The following is a 24,882-nucleotide window of genomic DNA, read 5'->3' on the forward strand; positions in this document are numbered from 1 at the left end:
GCCTCTGTAGACTCCACCTCTGGGGGCAGGGCATAGCTGAACAAAAGGCAGCAGAAACTTCTGCAGACTTAAACGTCCCTGTCTGACAGCTCTCAAGAGAGCGGTGGTTCTCCCAGCACAGTGTTTGAGTTCTGAAAAGGGATAGACTGCCTCCTCAAGTGGGTGCCTGACACCCATGTAGCCTAACTGGGAGACGCCTCCCAGTAGGGGCTGACTGACACCTCATACAGCCGGATGCCCCTCTGAGACGAAGCTTCCAGAGGAAGAATCAGGCAGCAATATTTGCTCTTCTGCAGCCTCCACTGGTGATACCCAGGCAAATAGGGTCTGGAGTAGACCTTCAGCAAACTCCAATAGACCTGCAGTTGAGCGACCTGACTGTTAGAAGGAAAACTAACAAACAGAAAGCAATAGCATCAACATCAACAAAAACGACATCCACACCAAAACCCCGTCTGTAGGTCACCAGCATCAAAGACCAAAGGTAGATAAAACCACAAAGATGGGGAGAAACAAGAGCAGAAAAGCTGAAAATTTTAAAAACCAGAGCTCCTCTTCTCCTCCAAAGGATCTCAGCTCCTCGCCAGCAATGGTACAAAGTTGGACGGAGAATGACTTTGACAAGTTGACAGAAGTAGGCTTCAGAAGGTTGATAATAATAAAATTCTCCGAGCTAAAGGAGGGTGTTCCAGCCCATCGCAGGGAAGCTAAAAACCTTGAAAAAAGATTAGACAAATGGCTAACTAGAATAAACAGTGCAGAGAAGACCTTAAATGACCTGATGGAGCTGAAAACCATGGCACAAGAATTACATGATGCATGCACAAGCTTCAGTAGCCAATTTGATCAAGTGGAAGAAAGGGTATCAGTGATTGAAGACTAAATTAATGAAATGAAGTGAGAAGAGAAGTTTAGAGAAAAAAGAGTAAAAAGAAATGAACAAAGCCTCCAAGAAATATGGGACTATGTGAAAAGACCAAATCTACATTTGATTGGTGTACCTGAAAGTGATGGGAGAATGGAACCAAACTGGAAAACACTCTTCAGGATATTATCCAGGAGAACTTCCCCAACCTAGCAACACAGGTCAACATTCAAATTCAGGAAATACAGAGAACACCACAAAGATACTCCTCGGGAAGAGCAACCCCAAGACACATAATTGTCAGGTTCACCAAGGTTGAAATGAAGGAAAAAATGTTAAGGGAAGCCAGAGAGAAAGGTTGGGTTACCCACAAAGGGAAGCCCATCAGACTAATAGCAGATCTCTTGGCAGAAACTCTACAAGCCAGAAGAGAGGGGGGCCAATATTCCACACTCTTAAAGAAAAGATTTTTCAACCCAGCATTTCATATCCAGCCAAACTAAGCTTCATAAGTGAAGAAGAAATAAAATCCTTTATAGACAAGCAAATGCTGAGAGATTTTGTCACCACCAGGCCTGCCTTACAAGAGCTCCTGAAGGAAGCACTAAACATGGAAAGGAACAACCAGTACCAGCCACTGCAAAAACATGCCAAATTGTGAAGACCATTGATGCTAGGAAGAAACTGCATTAACTAATGAGCAAAATAACCAGCTAACATCATAATGACAGGATCAAATTCACACATAACAATATTAACCTTAAATGTAAATGGGCTAAATGCCCCAATTAAAAGACACAGACTGGCAAACTGGATAAAGAGTCAAGACCCATCAGCAAGCTGTATTCAGGAGACCCATCTCATATGCAGAGACACACATAGGCTCAAAATAAAGGGATGGAGGAAGATCTACCAAGCAAATGGAAAGCAAAAAACAAACAAACAAACAAAACAAAACAAAAAAATAGTGGTTGCAACCCTAGTCTCTGATTAAACAGACTTTAAACCAACAAAGATCAAAAGAGACAAAAAAGGCCATTACATAATGGTAAAGGGATCAATTAAACAAGAAGAGCTAACTGTCCTAAATATATATGCACCCAATACAGGAGCACTCAGATTCATAAAGCAAGTCCTTAGAGACCTACAAAGAGACTTAGACTCCCAAATAATAATAATGGGAGACTTTAACACTCCACTGTCAATATTATATCAATGAGACAGAAGGTTAACAAGGATATCCAGGACTTCAACTCAGCTCTGCACCAAGCAGACCTAATAGACATCTACAGAACTCTCCACCCCAAATCAACAGAATATACATTCTTCTCAGCACCACATTGCACTTATTCCAAAATTGACCACATAGTTGGAAGTAAAGCACTCCTCAGCAAATGTAAAAGAACAGAAATCACAACAAACTGTCTCTCAGACCACAGTGCAATCAAATTAGAACTCAGGATTAAGAAACTCACTCAAAACTGCACAACTACATGGAAACTGAACAACCTGCTCCTGAATGACTACTGGGTAAATAACAAAATGAAGGCAGAAATAAAGATGTTCTTTGAAACCAATGAGAACAAAGACACAACATACCAGAATCTCTAGGACACAATTAAAGCAGTGGGTACAGGGAAATTTATAGCATTAAATGCCCATAAGAGAAAGCAGGAAAGATCTAAAATCGACACCCTAACATCACAATTAAAAGAACCAGAGAAGCAAGACCACACAAATTCAAAAGCTAGCAGAAGGCAAGAAATAACCAAGATCAGAACAGAACTGAAGGAGATAGAGACACAAAAAAACACTTCAAAAAAATCAATGAATCCAAAAGCTGGTTTTTTGAAAAGATCAACAAAATAGATAGCCTGCTAGCAAGACTAATAAAGAAGAAAAGAGAGAAGAACCAAATAGATGCAATAAAAAATGATAAAGGGTATATCACCACCAATCCCACAGAAATACAAACTACCATCAGAGAATACTATAAACACCTCTATGCAAATAAACTAAAAAATCTAGAAGAAATGCATAAATTCCTGGACATATACACCCTCCCAAGACTAAACCAGGAAGATGCTGAATCCCTGAATAGACCAATAACAGGCTCTGAAATTGAGGCAATAATTAATAGCCTACAAACCAAAAAAAGTCCAGATTCACAGCCGAATTCAAAGGTACAAAGAGGAGCTGGTACCATTCCTTCTGAAACTATTCCAATCAATAGAAAAAGAGGGAATCCTCCCTAACTTATTTTGAGAGGCCGGCATCATCCTGCTACCAAAGCCTTGCAGAGACACAACAAAAAAAAGAGAATTTTAGACCAATATCCCTGATGAACATCGATGCAAAAGTCCTCAATAAAATACTGGCAAACCGAATCCAGCAGCACATCAAAAAGCTTATCCACCACGATCAGGTTGGCTTCATCCCTGGGATGCAAGGCAGGTTCAACATATGCAAATCAATAAACGTAATCCATCACATAAACAGAACCAAAGACAAAAACCACATGACTATCTCAATAGATGCAGAAAAGGCCTTCGACAAAATTCAACAGCCCTTCATGCAAAAAACTCTCAATAAACTAGGTATTGATGGGACATATCTCAAAATAATAAGAGCTATTTATGACAAACCCACAGTCAATTATCATACTGAATGGGCAAAAACTGGAAGCAGTCCCTTTGAAAACTTGCGCAAGACAGGGATGCCCTCTCTCACCACTCCTATTCAACACAGAGTTGGAAGTTGTGGCCAGGGCAATCAAGCAAGAGAAAGAAATAAAGGGTATTCAATTAGGAAAAGAGGAAGTCAAATTGTACCTCTTTGCAGATGACATCATTGTATATTTAGAAAAACCCAATGTCTCAGCCCAAAATCTCCTTAAGCTGATAAGTAACTTCGGCAAAGTCTCAGGATACAAAATCAATGTGCAAAAATCACAAGCATTCTTGTACACCAATAACAGACAAACAGAGAACCAAATCATGAGTGAACTCCCATTTACAATTGCTTCAAAGAGAATAAAATACCTAGGAATCCAACTTACAAGGGATGTAAAGGACCTCTTTAAGGAGAACCACAAACCACTGCTCAATGAAATAAAGGAGGACACAAACAAATGGAAGAACATTCCATGCTCATGGATAGGAAGAATTAATATCATGAAAATGGACATACTGCCCAAGGTAATTTATAGATTCAATGCTATCCCCATCAAGCTACCAATAACTTTTTTCACAGAATTGGAAAAAACTACTTTAAAGTTCATATGAAACCAAAAAAGAACCCTCATTGCAAAAACAATCCCAAGCAAAAAGAACAAAGCTGGAGGCATCATGCTACCTGACTTCAAACTACACTAGAAGGCTACAGTAAGCAAAAGAGCATGGCACTGGTACCAAAACAGATATACAGACCAATGGAGCAGAACAGAGCCCTCAGTAATAACACCACACATCTACAACCATCTGATCTTTGACAAACCTGACAAAAACAAGAAATGGGGAAAGGATTCCCTATTTAATAAGTGGTGCTGGGAAAACTGGCTAGCCATATGTAGAAAGCTGAAACTGGATCCCTTCCTTACACCTTATACAAAAATTAATTCAAGATGGATTAAAGACTTAAATGTTAGATCTAAAACCCTAAAAGCCCTAGAAGAAAACCTAGGCAATACCATTCAGGACATAGGCATGGGCAAGGACTTCATGATTAAAACACCAAAAGCAATGACAAAAAAAGCCAAAATAGACAAATGGGATCTAATTAAACTAAAGAGCTTCTGCACAGCAAAAGAAACTACCATCAGAGTGAACAGGCAACCTACAGAATGGGAGAAAATTTTTGCAATCTACTCATCTGACAAAGGGCTAATATCTAGAATCTACAAAGAACTAAAATAAATTTTTTCTTGTAAAATAAATTTACAAGAAAAAAATCAAACAACCCCATCAAAGAGTGGGCAAAGGATATGAACAGACACTTCTCAAAAGAAGACATTTATGCACACATAAAAAAAACGCTCATCATCACTGGTCATCAGAGAAATGCAAATCAAAACCACAATGAGATACCACCTCACACTAGTTAGAGTGGTGATCATTAAAAAGTCAGGAAACCACAGGTGCTGGAGAGGATGTGGAGAAATAGGCATGCTTTTACACTGTCAGTGGGAGTGTAAACTGGTTCAGCCATTGTGGAAGACAGTGTGGTGATTCCTCAAGAAATACCATTTGACCCAGCCATCCCATTACTGGGTATATACCCAAAGAATTATAAATCATGCTAATATAAAGACACGTGAACATGTATGTTTATTGTGGCACTATTCACAATAGCAAAGACTTGGAACCAACCCAAATGTCCATCAATGATAGACTGGATTAAGAAAATGTGGCACATATACACCATGGAATACTATGCTGCCATGAAAAAGGATGAGTTCATGTCCTTTGTAGGGACATGGATGAAGCTGGAAACCATCATTCTGAGCAATCTGTCACAAGGATAGAAAACCAAACACCTCATGTTCTCACTCATAGGTGGGAATTGAACAATGAGAACACTTGGACACAGGGCGGGGAACATCACACACTGGGGCCTGTCGTGGAGTGGGGAGTTTGGGGAGGTATAGCATTAGGAGAAATACCTAATGTAAATGATGGGTTAATGGGTGCAGCAAACCAACATGACACATGTATACATATGTAACAAACCTGCACATTGTGAACATGTACCCTAGAACTTAAAGTATAACAAAAATAAATAAATATATGAAAATAAAATATGTAGCATCTTCTCCCTCTCTCTCTCACGCTTGCTTTTGCCATGTGACATGCCTGCTCCCTCTTCACCTTCTGCCATGATTTGAAGCTTCCAGAGGCCTCACCAGAATCAGATGCTGCCATGCTTCCTGTACAGCCTGCAGAACCCTGAGCCAATTATTTCTCTTTTCTTTATAAATTACCCAGGTGTTTCCTTATAGCAATACTAGAATGGCCTAACACAGAAAAATGGTACTGAGGAATGGGTCATTGCTATAAAGATAGCTGAAAATGTAGAAGAGCTTTGGAATGGGCATAGGTCAGAAGAATGTGGAGGGCTCAGAAGAAGATAGGAAGATGAGGGAAAGTTCGGAACTTCTTAGAAACTGTCTAAATGGTTGTGATCAAAATGCAAATAGTGACATGGACTGTGAAGGTCAGGCTGAAGAGGTCTCAGCTGGAAATGAGGAACTTATTGGGAACTAGAGCAAAGGTCACTTTTGTTATGTCTTAGCAAAGAACTTGGCTGCATTGTGTCCATGCCCTAGGAATTTGTGGAAGTTTGAATTTAAGAGCGATGACCTAGGATATCTGGTAGAAGAAATTTCTAAGCAGCAAAGGATTCAAGATGTGACCTGGCTGCTTCTAACAACCTATGCTCATAGGTCAGAGCAAATAAAATGACTTAAAGCTGGAACTTATATTTAAAGGGGAAGCACAGTGTAAAAGTTGGGAAAATTTACAGCCTGGCTATGTGGCAGAGAAAGAAAATGCTTTTTCAGCAGAGGAATTCAAGCAGGCTGTGGAGCAACCACTTGCCAGAGATATTTGCATAACTAAGAAGGAATCAAATGCTAACACTCAAGACAATGGGGTAAAGGCCTCTAAGGAATTTCAGAGACCTTCCTGGCATCTCCTCCCATCACAGGGCCTGGAGGCCTAGAAGGGAAGAATGGTTTCATGGGCCAGCCCAGGGCCCCACAGCCCTGTGCAGCCTCAGGACACTGCTTCTTGCATCCCAGCCACTTAGGCTCCAGCCTTGGCTCAAAGGGCCCAAGATACAGCCCAGGCTGCTGCTTCAGAGGGTGCAAGCCATAAGACTTGGTGGCTTCCACATGGTGTTAAGCCTGTAGGTGCACAGACTGCAAAAGTGAAGGAGGCTTGGGAGTCTCTGCATAGATTTCAGAGGATATATGGAAAAGCCTGGATGTCCAGGCAGAAGCCTGCTGCAGGGGTGGAGCACTTACAGAGAACCTCTGCTAGGGCAGTACGGAGGGGAAAGGTGGGGTTGGAGCCTCCACACAGAGTCCCCATTGAGGCATTGCCTAGTGGAGCTGTGAGAAGAAGGCCATCATCCTCCAGACCCCAGAATGGTAGATCCACCAACATCTTGCACCCTCAGCATAGAAAAGCCACAGGCACTCAACAACATGTGAGAGCAGCCTCTGGAGCTGAACACTGCAAAGCCACAAGGGCAGAGCTGCCCAAGGCCCTGGCACCCCACGTCTTGGATCAATGTGCCCTGGATATGGGACATAGAGTTACAGGAAACTATTTTGGAGCTTTAAGATTTAGTGCCTGCCCTGCTGGATTTTGGACCTGGGTGGGGCCTGTAGCCCCTTGCTTGTGGATGATTTCTCCCTTTGGAATGGGAATGTTTACCCAATGCCTATATTCCCATTGTATCTTAGAGTAACTTGTTTTTGATTGTGCAGGCTCACAGGTGGAAAGGACTTGCCTTACCTCAGATGAGACTTTGGACTTGGACTTCTGTGTTATCACTGGAATGAGTTAAGACTTTGGGGGATTATTGGGAAGGCACGATTGTATTTTGAAATGTGAGAGGGACAAGAGATCTGTGGAGGCCAGGGGGAATAATATAGTTTGAATGCATGTCCCTGCCCAAATCTCATATTGAAATATAATGCTCAATGTTGGAGGCGGGGCCTCGGGGAGGAGACTGGATCATGGGGACAGTTTCTCATGGATGGTTTAGCACCCTCTCCCTTGATACTGTCCTCATAATAGTGAGTTCTCATGCGATCTGGTTGTTTAAAAGTACGTAGCACCTCCCTGCTCACTCCTTGCTCCTACTCCAGCCATGTGACATGCCTGCTCCCCCTTCACCTTCCAACATGATTGAGCCCCCCCCCACCAGAAGTGAGCAGATGCCAGCACCATGCTTCCTGTACAGCCTGCAGAGCCATAAGCCAATTAAACCTTCTTTCTTTATAAATTACCCAGTTTCATGTATTTCTTTATACTACTGCAAGAACAAACTGACAGAATCTACCACTTTCTCTGAAAGTTAATTAATAAGATTGAATCTACTATGAATAAAATGAGGTTTTTTATTCACTTCATCTCAGGAAGACAACTTGGCAGATTCTTAACTGAGTGTGGATGGATATTTAGAATGGACTGACTTAAAATACAGACAAGAATTTACCATGGGGGACCCCTGGCAGGGGTGAGGAGGTGGCCATCAAAGAAGAAAGAGCCCCCTCCAGGGTCACTTACATTGACCCAAAGTAGAAGGGCCTGATGATGTCACGCTGGAAGTCAGACCATGGGGATGAGGATGGTGCGGACCAGAGCAAAGTGGTCTTCTCAAATATAAGCCATCATGGCAAGCATTACATTGTCTTTCAAACTGCTTTTTGGGTGGACGTTGCTATAGTGTGCACCAGGCAGGAGCTAGGGAGAGTGAAGGTCCTGTTGCTCTGAAGCCATGCTAGTGAGCTGATGCAGAAACATGCCTGGGGCGGGGAGGTGCTTGCTAGGCATGGCCCCTGTCCAGGGTCACCCGCTGTGCTCTGCACTCCACCTGGACTGTCCACCGTCCACACCAGCAACCTGAGCTTCCCCCAGTGGAGAACCTTGCTCCCAAACCTTGCGTGCTCTCTCCTTCCTGCAGGTGAAGCCCTACTCCTGGGCCCAGCATTCAAGGCCCCCCCAGGGTCTGACTGTAGCTCCATCCTCCTCCACCCCAGCTGTCTGTCCACATTACTAGTTTTCTGTCTCCACTTGGGCCCCTTCAGAACTCCATGTGCTATGTGGTCTCCCTCTGCCTCCTCGGCTTCCCAAATCTTCTCTCCTTTCTCAGGGCTCTTTAGACCCTTTGCAGCTGCCCTGGCAGAGCAAGGGGTTCTACTTCAGAAAACTGTCACAGAGCCTCCTGTAGCATAGGATGTCTCTCACTTCTTTTTAAGAAAATAAAGCAAGTGCCACTTCACAAAGCAGCAGCAGGACCTGCACCAGGCTTCACTGTGACTGCCCTGAGGACAGGGGTGGGGTGGCGGGAAAGAGGAAGGATGTGGGTGCCTGGTGTCACACACTTGGTTTGATGTTTTTTCCAAAATGGATAAACTTTGATCGAGCAATGAAAAGTGATTTTCTTTCCTTAAATGGGCTCTTCTAGCATGAGAGTCAGGTTAGCTTTAGAAGAAATTCAGTGCCTATAACCCAAAGCCCTTGTTTCTGGAGTGGCTCTTGTTGAGACTGCTTCTTGCCCAGCTTGATGATTTTTTTTTCTTCTTGGATTTGAATGTTTTGCCGCCTTTCCCACCGTCGGGGACTCTGCTTGTCCACGCAGCATTCTGGTGTGGATTAGAAAAGTGTGGGTTTCTAGGCCGGAGGCAGCCCAGGGAGGCCTGGCCTGACAAGTGAGTGAGGGCCACTCAATCCAATCAGAAAAAATGTCCCTGATGGCTGCACTGCTGGTGACTGGAGCATGGGCTGCATTCCGTACCAGGGGTCCTCCTGCTGGGACCGCCATGAAGGGCTAGCTGGCACCCAGGCTGCGCCTCTCCTCAACTGCTCTTCATAAAAATTGCCTCCTTTTCAGGGGCAGGCACGGTGGCTCACATCTGTAATCCCAGCATTTTGGGAGGCCAAGGCGGGGAGATCACTTGAGTCCAGGAGCTTGAGACCAGCCTGGCCAACATGGTGAAACCCCGTCTCTACTAAATATACAAAAATTAGTTACACTCCTGTAATCCCAGCACTTTGGGAGGGCGAGGCAGGTGGATTACTTGAGGCCAGGAACTTCAAACCAGCCTGGCCAACATGGTGAAATCCCGTCTCTACTAAATATACAAAATGTAGCCACACGCCTGTAATCCCAGCTACTCAAGAGGCTGAGGCCCGAGAATTGCTTGAACCCAGGAGGTGGAGGTTGCAGTGAGCTGAGATCATACTATTGCACTCCAGCCTGAGTGACAGAGGGAGACTCCGTCTCAAAAAAAAAAAAAAAAAAAAAAAAAAAAAATAGGCCTCCTTTTCCACAGCTACTTTCTTCCCCGCTAGGAAGCTGCTGCAGTTCCTCTAATCCATAAACAAACAGGGCCATAAACACAGAACATGCTGATGTGTGGTTTTTGAATGCTACTTGCTCAAAGCAAGTGAGGTATCAGACTCCAAGAATGAAGAAATCTCACTAGCCCCTAAGAGCAAGAAATGAACTTAGAAACCGTGTGGGGAAACTGGTGCTGAAGGGAGACTGGGGGTTTATCAAGTGACTGGGCATGTTGCCATGTGGACAGCAGCCTAGCCCTGCGGACCTTGCCCGCAGGCCACTGGGCCAAGGCTTGACTGCAGCTGACCTGAGTCTCAGCAGACGCCTGGTGGTCCTCCCAGAACACAAGAGAATGGGAAGGCCGTGAGGGGCTCCACCTGCCTCGGGACCCCCGAGGATTCTGGTGAGGTGGTGGGGCTTTCTGCCCAGCACCCTCACAAGAGAGACATGGAACACAAAACCACTCAGCTGCAGCCTGGCTCCGGCTACTTGGCAATGAGCCACCTCCCACCTGTCATCAGCCCCTGCTGTTGCTGGGCTGCTTTTCCCGCCTACGTGGGTCATGAGCTTCCTTGCCTGTACCTCTTCCATGCAAAGTCAGGCCCTGCACCATCTGGTGTGTGCTGGACAGCCTGCCTTCACCTTTCTTTAAGACAGTTCCTCAGCTTGGGTGTCCACGGCTCCAGCCTGGGGACAGCTCCTGGTCAGTGTAGGAGCTTGCCAGGGCTGCCTTACAGAGTGCCTCAAACTGTGTGGCTTTCAACACGGAAATGTGGCCTTTCACAGTTCTGGAGGCCGGAAGTCTGAGATGGAGGTCGGCTGGGTTGGGTCCTTCAGAGAATCTGTCCCAGGCCTGTCTCCTGGTGCTTTGAGGCCCAGCTTTGGTGTTCCCCGTCTTGTAGGAACATCACCTCCACCTCTGCCACCATACTCACATGGCATTTGCCCTGTGTATGAGTCTGTGTCCAAATCTCCTCTTTTTACTCATTTTTGTAATTGTTGCTATTTTTGAGATAAGGTCTCGCCTTGTTGCCCAGGCTGCAGTGCAGTGGCACGATCATAGCTCACTGCAGCCTTGAACTCCTGGGCTCGAGGGGTCCTCCTGCCTGAGCCTCTTGGGCAGCTGGGACCACAGGTGTGTGCAGCCATGTCGGCTAAGTTAACATTTTTGTAGAGACAAGGTCTGCTGTGTTACCCAGGCTGGTCTCAGACTTCTTGTCTCAAGTGATCCTCCCACCTGGGCCTCCCAAAGTGCTGAGATTACAGGCACGAGCCACCATGTCCAGTCCAGATTCCCTCTTTTTGTGAGGACACTGCTCATATTGAATTAGGGGCCACCCTACCCCAGTATGACGTCGTCATAGTGAATTACATCTGCAATGACTCTATTCCCAAATAAGGTCACGCTCCAAGGTATTGGGGCTTTGGGCTTCAACATATGCATTTTGGGGGATAAATCATTCACCCACAATAGTCACAACTTACTGCTTTAGGTTCAGATATCCTCCTATCTTTTAAAAGGTTTCCACACACAACTATCTAAAATCATAGGCTGAAGAGGCCTGAAATGACGAGCCTCTCGTGGTTTTATAAATTACCTACAACTTTCAGCATCTTGTTCCGAAAACTACAGGCATGAATCTTTGAACACCATTCCTGTCCTCCTTCAGGAAGAAATGATCTCTCTGGGACCCAGAATCCAGCCACCTTTGGACATGTGGACAGACACTTGATTTCCAACCTGCTCTCAGCTGCAGGGAAAGGTAAGCCAGGCCACAGAGCGCTCCAGGGTTCACACGCAGCAAAGCTGTTCAGCAAAACAGGAAAGATCTCAGGACAGTCCTAAGTCCTGCCTCAGGTAGAGGCTGGGTAGTCAGGTGAGATGATTTTCCTGGATGTTAGTACAGCAACCCTTGCTCTTCAAGTTAGCTTCCTGATCTACACCTGGATATTTTCAGTCTAGAAGAACACCTTTCCTTCAGAACTAAGAGTTAGACTCACTTTAAATGCCAGACTGCTGAGGGCAAATAAACAAATATATGCTCAGGTTAAAGAGAAGAGAGACTCTTCCTCAGAGCAGACTCTAGAAGGAGAGGAGAGAACACGAAGGGAAGCAGATACCAGCCTCCGGGACAGCATCAGCTCCACACACCCAACAGGCGACAGAAATGGTGGCCCTAATAATATTGTGTATTGTCATGGGAGAAAATGACTCTAAAGATACATAAGTGTCGCTAAATTAAAAGGAAATAAGCCTGGGCAATGTGGCAAGACCCCACCTCTACAGAAAATACAAAAATTAGCCAGGCATAGTGGCACGTGCCTGTAGTCCCAGCTACTTGGGAGGCTCAGGCAGGAGGATTGCTTAAGCCGGGGAGGTCAAGGCTACAGTGACCTGTGATTGCGCCACTGCACTCCAGCCTAGGTGACAGAACAAAACTCTGTCTCAAAAAAAAAAAAAAAGAACCAATCTCTTGGTCTTTTGAAGGGTTGTTTTTCAAGGCAATGAGGTTAAGACCCTAACTTATACACACACAGACTTTTTTTTTTTTTAAGTAGTAAACCATAACTAGAAAAAAATGCTTTACAATCATGGTTAAGTATGAAGTTAGAGTATAAAACAGAATGCAAGTTTTCTGCCCACATGATAGATTAAAAGTAATGGCAACGCTGGGCGCTGTGGCTCACGCCTGTTATCCCAGACCTTTGGGAGGCCGAGGCGGGCCGATCATAAGGTGAGGAAATCAAGACCAGCCTGGCCAAGACAGTGAAACCCCCATCTCTACTCAAGATACAAAAATTAGCCGGGCATGGTGGCATGTGCCTGTAATCCCAGCTACTCGGGAGGCTGAGGCAGGAGAATCATTTGAACCGGGAGGCGGAGCTTGCAATGAGCCGAGACCACGCCACTGCACTCCAGCCTGGGTGACAGAGCAAGACTCCATCTCAAAAAAAAAAAAAAAAAAAAAAAAGGCAAAAACCACAATTACTTTTGCACCAACCTAATATTTGGGTTGCACATGGCTATTTCCTATCATAAAAATATCTGTAAGAAAGTTCTAGGCGTAGAATGCTGTTAAAATATTACGCGTATTTTAAATTTCATTAGATACTATCTAACAACTCTCCATAAAAATGTCAGGTGACTTATTTTTTTCAGTCTTCTAATTTTAGAATTAGCATGCATAGCAGAAACAGCTATATTTTTCAAAAACCAGAAAAGTGAAACTCTGTGCATGAAGACTGCCTGGGAAGTTTATCTGTAGGTCCACAGTACCGCATCAACAGAATGGGACCGTCGTTTTTAGAACTGGAGGTAAATCGCCTGTGTCTCCTAGATCACTTTGGGGCCTGTTTTCTACATACCAACTCTCTTACTAAGTGGACCGTTTACAGTTGACCAGAAACTATGACCAGAAAACCCATCTGTCTTGCTGGGGGAAGACACTGGTCACCAGACATAGCATCCGAGCTGAGGACCGTGGTGCAGTTATCTTTACACTACAAATGTTTTCCACCTAAAGTCATCTACAAGCCATGGACATATTTCAGAGAGAATACTTTCTGTTACCATGTCGGGGTGTTGAATAGTGTCCTGCCCATCCCCCCACAAATTCACATCCTTCTCAATCTCAGAACATGACCTTATTTGGAAATAGGATCATTACAGATGTAATTAGCGAAGACCAGGTCATACTGGGACAAGGCAGTCCCTCATCCAATGTGAGTAGAGTGCTCCTAAGAAGAGGAAAAGCGACACAGAGACAGATGGGCTGGCAGAGATGGCAGGGGTGTGTCCACAAGCCAAGGAATGCCAAAGACCGCCAGCCACACCAGAAGCAAGAGAAAGGCCTGGATCGGCTTCTCCCCCAGAGCCTTCGGAGGGAGTGTGGCCCTGCTGACCCCTTGACTCTGGGCTCCCAGCCTCCAGGACTGTGAGAGAAGACTTTTCTGTTGTTTCAAATTCCCCAGTCTGTGGTGCTTTTGTTACGGCCACCACAGGAAACAAGTACACCATGTGAGTTGAGGTGTCTTATTTTTGTTTTTTTAGCTTGTAACATTTATTTACCACTTTGACTTTGATTTTAGGGGTACATGTGCAGGTTATGTAGGTAACTCGTGACTCAGGGTTTTGATGCACAGATTATTTTTCCACCTAGGTACTAAGCCTAGTATCTAATAGTTGGTTTTTTCCAAACAGCTCTCTCCTCCTACCCTCTACCCTCAAGTAGGCCCCAGTATGTGTTGTTCGCCTCTGTGTCTTTGTGTTCTCATTATTTAGCTGCTGCTTATAAGTGAGAACATGCAGTGTTTGATTTTCTGTTCCTGTTAGTTTGCTGAGGATAATGGCCTCTGGCTCCATCTGTGTTCCTGTAAAGGACATGATCTTGTTGCTTTTTTATTGCTGTGTAGTATTCCATGGTGTATATGTACCACATTTTCTTTAGTCTATTATTGACAGGCATCTAGGTTGATTCTATGTCTTTGCTATTGCGAATAGTGCTTCAGTGAACATATGTTTGCATGTGTCTTTACGGTAGAATGATTCATATTCTTTTGGGTATATACCCCGTAATGGGACTGCTGGGTCAAATGGTAGTTCTTGGAGGAGTCGTCACAATGCTTTCCGCAATAGTTAGACTAATTTACACTCCTACCAGCAGTGTATAAGTATTCCCTTTTCTCTGCAAGGTGTTTTGATTTAATGGAAAAAAAGGAAAAAGGTTTATTTCCTCAAGAACATCTCAAATGTATAAACATCTGCCATGTCCTAATAGAGCTTATAATAAAATCCGGACACTAGGGGCAGATTGTAGAAGTTTTAAATGCCTAGTTTGAGAACTTTTAATGAGCCTTCTTATGGAAGTACATTTTGTGAATTTTCTAGTTGTTAGTCTGATCTCTGAACCAAAATTCCCTCTGGACATGGACCCGTTGTTCCATATCCCCACATCATACCTGGAGGACTCTAAACCCTCTCTCCAATGAGAAACCTCTTTCTGCAGCCCGGTGAGGGGCTTTGAGCAGTTTCCAGTCTAGGAACTGGGAGAGGAACTAGACTTTCCTCCTTCTTAAGCCTCTGTGGAAGACCCTGTCCCTCTGCCCCGCAGTGTGGCACTTCCCAACTGCTGAGCCTGTGCTTTAACTGTGTTCTCATAGCTGCCCTCATCCTAAACCCCAAAAACCAGAGGGGCCGAGAGCAGAGGTGTGGCCCCCCACCCCGGCTGACACAGCCTCCTTTATATCACATCCATAAGGTGACCCCAGGGTCCAGTGTCCTCCGCAATAGACTTCCAGCTTTTGAAATCAAAGGACAAAGGTACAGAAGAGTGACTCCCTGGTTCTTTGTGTTGCAACCCCGGGATGATGAGTCAACTGTGCTCACTCAGCTTAGAATACTGCTCTTTCTCTCACTGTCCTCAAGGAAGAATGTGGAAAGGTTCCTCAGGCCTGACCCTTGTTTTTATTTCCTTGTCGGCTCACCTGGGACACCTACCCATTTTCTCTCCTGCAAAGCATAGAATCAAGACGCAACTGTGTCTGAGAGCTTCTGCCCCCGCCATGGGAACACAGCTGGCTGGGTAGTCTCAGCTCCAAGGTTCCACCCCAGGCCCCCAGCCATCAGCAGCTCCACCATGGGGAATAGAGTGGCAGTCCCATTTGCTAGGGAGGATTCCTGGTAGCTCAACTAGCCCATTGAGTAAGCCCTGTTTGTTCTTCATGGAATGGTTCAGTAACTCAAAGGGCAGTAGAAAAAAATTATTAATCAAAAAAACCCAGCCTGGCACAGTGGCTCAGGCTTGTAATCCCAGCACTTTGGGAGGCCAAGGCGGGTGGATCACCTGAGGTCAGGTGTTTGAGACCATCCTGGCCAACATGGCGAAACCCCATCTTTACTAAAAATACAAAAATTAGCCAGGCATGGTGGTGCACACCTGTAATCCCAGCTACTCTGGAGGCTGAGACAGGAGAATTGCTTGAACTCAGGAGGCAGAGGTTGCAGTGAGCCGAGATCGTGCCACTGCACTCCAGCCTGGTTGACAGAGCAAGACTGCATCTCAAAAAACAAACGAACAAACAAAAAAACCCAAGTGAACCAAAAATGGAATAATCTTACTCAGGACATTTTGTAAGAGACGTGAAGGACCATGCAAACATTTAGCATTCCATCCAAACTGGGCAAACCTAAAGTAGGCAAACCCTCCTGCTTAGACAAACACTCCTAGTTGCTGCTTTCACTGGTCTCATAGTACCTCATTTTCCTCAACTCTAACTCAGAGTGGAAGAGTGTTGTTTACCGGCTTATGTTCCTGCCCCCTGAGGATATAATTTCTTCAAGGCAGGATTATTTTATCCTCACATGGTAAGTAAATACCTGCATAGATAAGCGATTCAGGTGCCTCCTGGCCAGCCCAACTGAACCACGTTCATTTCTCACTCCCATTCATTTCTACTCTCTTTACTTCTTTGTTTTTCTCTTGTTGTTGTTTCAGACACAGTTTCTCTGTTGCCCAGGCTGGAGCACAGTGGAGCAATCCTAGCTCACTGCAACTGCCGCCTCCTGGGCTCAAGTGATCCTCTGGCCTCAGCCTCCCGAGTAGCTGGGACTAGAGGTGCTCACCGCCACGCAGCTAACTTTTTTGTATTTTTTTTGTAGAGACAGGGTTTTGCCATGTTGCCCAGACTGATTTCAAACTCCTGAGCTCAAATGATCTGCCTGTCTCAGCCTCTCCAAACGCTGAGATTACAGGCATGAGCCATAGCGCCCAGCTCTCCCTACGTTAAGACAGCACCGGCAGACTAATTCTCAAGTTCTACCTGCTAATTTACCCAATGCTTCGTCATCATGGACATGTACCCACACGGATAAGCCAGGGGCCAGACTGTACTAGACCTTCCCACAGCCCAATTTTTAGGGCACAGTAGCAACATTTGCACATGGGCAGGGGTCAACAAAAGAACCCAGGGGTTCTTTAGAGCTGTGGTTCTCAAAGCATGGGCCTGGGACCAGCAGCATCACACCACGTGGGAACATGGTTAAATGTCAGTGCGTGAGCTCTACCCTGCACCTGAGACTCTAGGCGAGGGGCCCAGCGAGCCCCACTGCTAGAACAAGTCCTCACTCATATAAGCCTGATGCACGTTCAGTTTGAAAACTGTTGACTTAGAGCAATATTAGCCCAAAAGAACCCAATGTTAGAAGTTCTCTCTTCTTGCTGCTGGCTAGGAGGAGGTGAGTTTCCCCGAAGGTCATATGCCAAAGGCCTCCTTCAGTGTGGGACCACCTCTATAGCTTGCAGCAGGGACACCAGCTGCCCTGGTACTTCAACATTGTTCTTCGATTGACTCAAGAGTTGACAGGAGGAGGAGAGAATGTAGAGGGACGTGCCAGGTGTGAGAGACCTTCACAGCCCATCCATCATTTTAAGCTCAGGCAGCTGACTTGGAAAAACCCATCAGAATCACAAACAAGGCCAGCCAGGAGCCTGAGATCTGGTGGGGCAGGAAGAGAATAAAGTATCCTTCATTAAGTGAATGAGTATCTCCAATCAACCTGGAGGTCTTGGCAGATAGAGGCAGGTGCTTGCTGCATTGAACCTGAAACCTTGAACCTAATTTTCAGAGTCCATTTAGCATAGTCTTGCTAAGCTTCGGATAAGGGAGTGAGGTGGGGTGGGAGGAAAGAGATCAAATAGTCAAAACCTTCAGCAAAAGCATCCCCAGCGCTATGATCCTACGAAGGCTTTGGAGGCTGCTTTTTTTTTTTGAGACGGAGTCTCGCTGTCGCTCAGGCTGGAGAGCAGTGGCATGATCTCGGCTCATTGCAGACTGCGCCCCCTGGGGTTCATGCCATTCTCCTACCTCAGCCTCCCGCGTAGCTGGGACTAGAGGCACCCACCACCTCGCCTGGCTAACTTTTTGTATTTTTAGTAGAGACGGGGTTTCACTGTGTTAGCCAGGATGGTCTCGATCTCCTGACCTCGTGATCCGCCCGCCTCAGCCTCCCAAAGTGCTGGGATTACAGGCGTGGGCCACCGCGCCCGTCCCTGGAGGCTGCTTTTTCTTACTGATGCTTCTTCCCAGCATATAAGAAGTTTTCTGCTATTCAGAGACTGAATTCAACCTGGCAGCCCCTGGGAAAAGAACGTCTCTCCACCCCAGGCTCTGAGAACCACACAGATACCTTGGCTGGGATCCCCAAACTATGGCTCATGGGCTAAATCTGGCCCACTGCCTGTTTTTGTGTGGCTCACAAGCTAAGAAGAATGTAAGCTTACATTTTTAAGTGAATGTAAAAAGTTTTTTAAGATTTTGTGGCACATGAAAATTACATAAAATTCAAATGTCTCAGTACATAAATGAAGTGTTATTGAAACTGCTCTGCCCATTTGTTTATTGTCTACAGCTGCTCTAGAACTGCAGCGTTGAGAAGTTGCCACAGAGACCACCTGGCCCCCAGCACCGGAAGCATTTCCTACCTGGGGCTTTCCAGAAGAGACTGTCAACCACTGCTTTTAAAACAAAAGAGGTGCCATTCATGAGCCCAACAAGACACTCAGCCAGGTTTGGCTGTGTGTTGCCACACCCAAAGCAACATTTTTTTTTCTTGAGACGGAGTTTCACTCTTGTCGCCCAGGCTGGAGTGCAATGGCACGATCTTGGCTCACTGCAACCTCTGCCTCCTGGGTTCAAGTGATTCTCCTGCCTCAGCCTCCCTAGTAGCTGGGACTACAGGCACCCGCCACCATGCCCAGCTAATTTTTGTATTTTTAGTAGATACGGGGTTTCACCATGTTAGCCAGGATGGTCTTGATCTGTTGAACTTGTGATCCGCCCGCCTCGGCCTCCCAAAGTTCTGGGATTACAGGTGTGAGCCACTGCGCCCAGCCCCAAAGCAACTTTTATTTATTCTGTTAACTGTTGTGGATTCTCCTTGCCTCTGTTACTAAGTCTAATAAATGCCTTAATGGTACGATTCTGAGTCTCATCCAATCCCTCATTTCTTATTCATTCAGAACTTCTGCTCCTGGATTTTCAAGGAGTGAAAAAGCAGCTACCGTGAAAATTTGCTCCAATTACAGTGGAACAAAGTCAGAGGCAGGAGGTACAGACTTCTCTAAGGACCACGTCCTTTTTGTCCCCTGCCTTGTTCACCAACTGCTTCAAGTGTCCCCTCAGTCACTGAGGGATCTGAAGCAATTCTGGCATGACCTAAGCACCAAAGATCTGTTCTTTTTTTTTTTTTTTTTTTTTTTTTTTTTTTTTTTTTTTTTGAGACAGAGTCTCACTCTGTCGCGGAGGCTGGAGTGCAGTGGCACCGTGTCGGCTCACTGCAACCTTCGTCTCCTGGGTTCAAGCGATTCTCCTGCCGCAGCCTTCAGAGTAGCTGGGATTACAGGTGCCCGCCACTATGCCCAGCTAGTTTTTATATATTTTTAGTAGAGACGGGGTCTCACCATGTTGGCCAGGTTGGTCTTGAACTGACCAAGGTGATCCACCCACCTAGGCCTCCCAAAGTGCTGAGATCACAGGCGTGAGCCACCACGCCCGGCCAAGATCTGTTCTTAAGAGAAGTTACTACTACTTTTTTCCCCCGTAACAACCATTAAACAATTTTTTTTTCATTTACTAACTAACCCTTGATATTGAAAAGTTAGGACTTCAGTAAAAATCAAATCGGTTTTTGCATATAAACTTTTTGTTGCTATTCACATGCTAAGTCAATCTCAGTTGCAAACAGAGAGGACCAGTTGCAGACTAGAACGCGTCAATTCATTTGAAAGGAGGCTTCAAAAGCTAACTCCATATTCCTTCACCAACAACCAGGCAGCTGCCTTTAACAACTCTCGGGATTGGATCTGCTGGAAATGCTAAACACGGGTCATCAATTCCAACTCAACAAGGATGCTACTCAGGTATTTGGTATTTGATGATCAACAGAAATACTTCAGAGCACCTCCCAGCAAAGTTACATAGAGTGACAGGTGGGACTTGTTTGAGGGCGGGACCCAGAACTGCAGCCCAGGAATCTGCCTGCAGAGCTGAGCTCTGCCACAGTCTCCACCAGAGAGGGAAGTTGCAGGTCTTTCTGGAACAGGCACAATTGGCTACAATTAGAAGTCCAAAGTGTGAACCACTCACTGCTTCTCCTTAGGAACCACTATATGGTGTGTCCGGCAGGCATTCTGAGAGCCAGAGGACGGCTGCACCCTGGGGCTGGGCACTGACACACATCACCCCACTGGGACCACTGAGGCAGCCACCGACCTACATTCCTGTCTACAGGCTCAGATCCCCCTCAACAACGTGGCCACATCTTCTGCAAAATGCTGGCCAGGGGCATCCATGGCACAACTTTGGGAAGCTGACTGGGCTTCCTCATCTTTAAGAAAGCAGCGGGCTGGGCTGCTCCCCGCAGCTCTGGCTGTGCATCCGTTCATTCTCTCTGGGTCCGCCTTAGTTCCAGGGTGGTTAATTCGGAAGCGGGGCAGGAGTCAAGTTGCCTCCTAGCTGTTTTGCTGACGCTCCAGCCCCATCAAGAGCCAACTCCGCACCTTCTGTAAGGCACAGAAGGTGCCTCAAATTAAGCCAGGGGACAGTGCAGAGGGTTAAGAGGGGGCCACAAAGAGAGGGCCCCAACTCCTCTTGGGCCAGGGCTCCCTGCGGACCTCCAGGGTCACCTCGCCAGCCAGAGGCAAGACAAGTGCAAAGGAGCCACAAGGCGTCCGCCAGTTAGACGGTGTTTCTGCCGGCCCAAACGTCACCCGCTGGGTCCCGTCCCGCTCCAAGCGCATTCCCGGCCCGCAGGGTGGGAACACGAGGACGACAGTGCCCCCACGGGCGGGCGGGTCAGGATCGCAACCTCGGCGGAGTCGGCGCCTCTGGGCACCTCCGGCTTCCGCGCCCCGGCCGCGCGGTGACCACCCGGGAGGGAATCCCGGGCGCCCTGCAGCCTCCCGGGCCCCGTGGGCCTCCGGGTCGCCCCTCTTCCTGCCGCCGCGTCCCCTTCGCGCCTCCCGGGCCTCGGTGCCGGCCCCTGCCCCGCTTCGCTCCGAGTCTTTAGCTCAGCCGGCCCCCCACCCGCCGAGCGTACCCATGGCGGCGGCTCCCAGGGCTCCTGCGACCGGCCGGCGGGACGTGCTCCTGACAGGTGCTGCTCCTCCGACCTGGCGTCCGGGCCCGGCCCCGTCGCCCCAGGTGCAGCCCCAGCTCTGCGAGGCGGGGCCAACGGCTCCACCCGGGGGGCGGTGCTGCGGGGAGCAGAGGTCCGTGCTCCCGAGCCGTAGCGCGTGGACACCAGCCCCGGCCCAGGTGCAGATGGGAATTCCCCGACGGGAGCGCGTGGCAGGCCCGGGGAGAGCCGGTCTAAACGCAAATTCCCAGGCCCCACCCCCAGGCCAGCTGACTCAGGAGATCGGGGCTGGGGCCCCAGAATGTGCATTTCTAAGAAGTCTAAGGGGAGGTTGATGCTGCTGGACCCAGAACCACACTTTGGAAAACACTGTGGGAGGAACGCAAGCTTCTGGGTGGGGAGGCAAAACACGGTGGGACAGTGGTCAGCTGTGTATGTGTGTGTGCGCACGCGTGCACGCACGAGCGTGCATGAGGATTGTGTGTGTGAGAATGTGTGTGTGGGTGTGAGTGAGGATTGAGTGTGAGCATGTGTGAGAATGTGTATATAGTTTGCGTGTGAGAATGTGTGTGTGATGTGTGTGTGAGAGTCTGTGTGTGTGTGTGTGGAGTGTGTGTGTGGCTTTATTTTGAGATTCAACCTTTGAAAGCATTTCTGGATTTCTGGATTCTACATTTCCTTTCTTTAAGAATCATCCTTTCTTTAAGAGGACACAACCAAATGGAAGAACATTCTATGCTCATGGATAGGAGGAATCAATATTGTGAAAATGGTCATACTGCCCAATGTAATTTATAGATTCAATGCTATCCCCATCAAGCTACCACTGACTTTCTTCACAGAATTGGAAAAAACTACTTTAAAGTTCATACGGAACCAAAAAAGAGCCCCCATAGCCAAGACAATCCTAAGCAAAAAGAACAAAGCTGGAGGCATCATGCTACCTGACTTCAAACTACACTAGAAGGCTACAGTAAGCAAAACAGCACGGCACTGGTACCAAAACAGATATATAGACCAATGGAACAGAACAGAGGCCTCAGAAATAACACCACACATCTACAACTATCTGATCTTTGACAAACCTGACAAAAACAAGCCATGGGGAATGGATTCCCTACTTAATAAATGGTGCTGGGGAAACTGGCTAGCCATATGTAGAAAGCTGAAACTGGATCCCTTCCTTACACCTTATACAAAAACTAATTCAAGATGGATTAAAGACTTAAATGTAAGACCTAAAACCATAAAAACCCTAGAAGAAAACCTAGGCAATACCATTCAGGACATAGGCATGGGCAAGGACTTCATGACTAAAACATCAAAAGCAATGACAACAAAAGCCAAAATAGACAAATGGGACCTAATTAAACTAAAAAGCTTCTGCACAGCAAAAGAAACTACCATCAGAGTGAACAGGCAACCTATAGAATGGGAGAAAAAGTTTACAATCTACTCATCTGACAAAGGACTAATATCTAGAATCTACAAAGAACTTAAACAAATTTACAAGAAAAAAATCAACCCCATCAAAAAGTGGGCAAAGGATATGAACAGAACCCTCTCAAAAGAAGACATTTATGCAGCCAACAGACACATCAAAAAAATGCTCATCATCACTGGTCATCAGAGAAATGCAAATCAAAACCACAATCAGATACCATCTCATGCCAGTTAGAATGGTGATCATTAAAAAGTCAGGAAACAACAGATGCTGGAGAGGATGTGGAGAAGTAGGAACACTTTTACACTGTTGGTGGGAGTGGAAATTAGTTCAACCACTGTGGAAGACAGTGTGGCGATTCCTCAAGGATCTAGAACTAGAAATACCATTTGACCCAGTGATCCCGTTACTGGGTATACACCCAAAGGATTATAAATCATGCTGCTATAAAGACACATGCACACATATGTTTATTGAGGCACTATTCACAATAGCAAAGTCTTGGAAACCAGCTCAAATGTCCATCAGTGATAGATCGGATTAAGAAATTATGGCACATATACACCATGGAATACTATGCAGCCATAAAAAGGATGAGTTCATGTGCTTTGCAGGGACATGGATGAAGCTAGAAACCACCATTCTCAGCTAACTATCACAGGGACAGAAAACCAAATACTGCATGTTCTCACTCATGGGTAGGAGTTGAACAATGAGAACACATGGACACAGGGCGAGGAACATCACACACCAGGGCCTGTCAGGGGGTGGGGGTCTGGGGGAGGGATAGCATTGAGAGAAATACCTAATGTAAATGATGAGTTGATGGGTGCAGCAGGCCACCATGGCACGTGTATACCTATGTAGCAAACCTGCTCGTTCTGCACATGTACCCTAGAACTTAAAGTATAATTTACAAAAAAGAATCACAAAACAAAAATAACAATACAGTGATTGTCTCCAGATTATTGTTCTGTTTTCTTGCCTGACCTCAGGAGGTTTTGCAAACAAAGCAAGGAACATTAAAAAGGGGAATGAAGGTGAGTTTCCACAGGCTTTTTGTTTTAATCATGCTGAAATACTACTTAAAACTATCTGAAGTGCACAGTTCAGTGGCGTGAAGTACGTTCTCATTGTTGTCCCACCATCCCCACCATCCAGCTCCAGAACTTCTTCATCTTCCCAAATGGAAACACTGGACCCATTAAGCAATACTCCCCACCCACCCTTGCCCCCAGGCCCTGACACCCACCATTCTCCTTTCTGTCTCCATAAATCTGACAACTCTGGCGTCTAGGGAAGAAATCTCCAGTGTTTGTCCTTTTGTGTCTGGCTTCTTTCACTTTGGGTAATGCCCTCCAGGCTCATCCGTGGTATGAAGTACATCAGCGTCCCTTCCTTCTGAAGTTGAGGAATATTCTGTTGTGTGTCTACAACACACTTGGTTTATCCACTCACCTGACTCTATTATCTCTTGTCTTAGCATTCCCCCAGCCAGCCTTTCTGGAAGACTGTGGTGCCTAGGGAGAAACAGAGACCACTATTCCACAGAGGTGGCTGAGCCTGCCCTTCCCAGGCTTTCTTCACTGCCGATGAAGAGTAAGAAACTCTTCAAATAGTTGCAGCATCAATACACACAAGGTAGTGCTCAATGTTACCTCCAGAAATGGGGGCTGCAAGTCATGGGACCTCAGTAGGTAGAAAAATGCAGCCTCGGCTGATGGAAAGGAAAACTTTCTCTGGAAGGTTTGGAAGCACAGTCACAGTCGCTACCCTGTGAGATATGCCGGGAGGAGAAAGGTGGAGCTTGTGATGGTTTGTTTAGGTCAAAGTTTTCTCTGCAGGGTGGTATTTCTGTGGCTGAGCTCATGAACCCTGGAATCCCAGACTTCTGTAAACACACACTTGGTCTAGGCCAGCGGTTCTTAAACTGTGATCCCTGGACCAGCAGCATCAGCATCACCTGGGAACTGGAGAGAAATGCAAATTCTCAGGCCCCACCCCAGATCTACTGAATCAGAATGTCTGCAGTGGGTGCAGCAACTTCTCAGTAGTTGCGAGACAAATGCTGTTTCTTCCACATGCTTATTTAATCCTTCATTCAGGCATTATTTATTTGTCACTTCCCAGTGCCAACTACCATGCTAGTGATGGCATTGGGCAGAGTGGGTGGCCAGTGCAGAGACAGGCCTGCACCACAGAGCATTCTTATCCGTTAAAGCACGGCCAGAAGAGGCAAGGGACTCAAGATGGAGAAGCCTAAATGAAGAACAAAATCCAGGGGGGTCAAAGAGACAAGCTCTGCAGATCCTGAATAGATCAGCCAATCCCTGGAGACCTGTGTCTCGCTGGGCTGCTCCCTGGCAG

The 24,882-nt window shown here is 46.4% G+C and overlaps 1 protein-coding gene across 1 annotated transcript in view; it reads right to left on the reverse strand.

Moving 5' to 3' along the window:
• SLC15A1 (solute carrier family 15 member 1) overlaps positions 1–21,102 on the reverse strand; it is a 69,940-nt gene extending 48,838 nt beyond the window's left edge. Inside the window, exon 1 of the mRNA XM_003279210.3 lies at positions 21,033–21,102. Coding sequence (XP_003279258.2) covers positions 21,033–21,036 — 4 coding nt within the window. The 5' untranslated portion in view covers positions 21,037–21,102. The remainder of the gene's footprint in view (positions 1–21,032) is intronic.
• Between the last annotated feature and the right edge of the window lie 3,780 nt (positions 21,103–24,882).

This window comes from Nomascus leucogenys, chromosome 5 (assembly GCF_006542625.1).
Source record: "Nomascus leucogenys isolate Asia chromosome 5, Asia_NLE_v1, whole genome shotgun sequence".
Taxonomy (NCBI): domain Eukaryota; kingdom Metazoa; phylum Chordata; class Mammalia; order Primates; family Hylobatidae; genus Nomascus; species Nomascus leucogenys.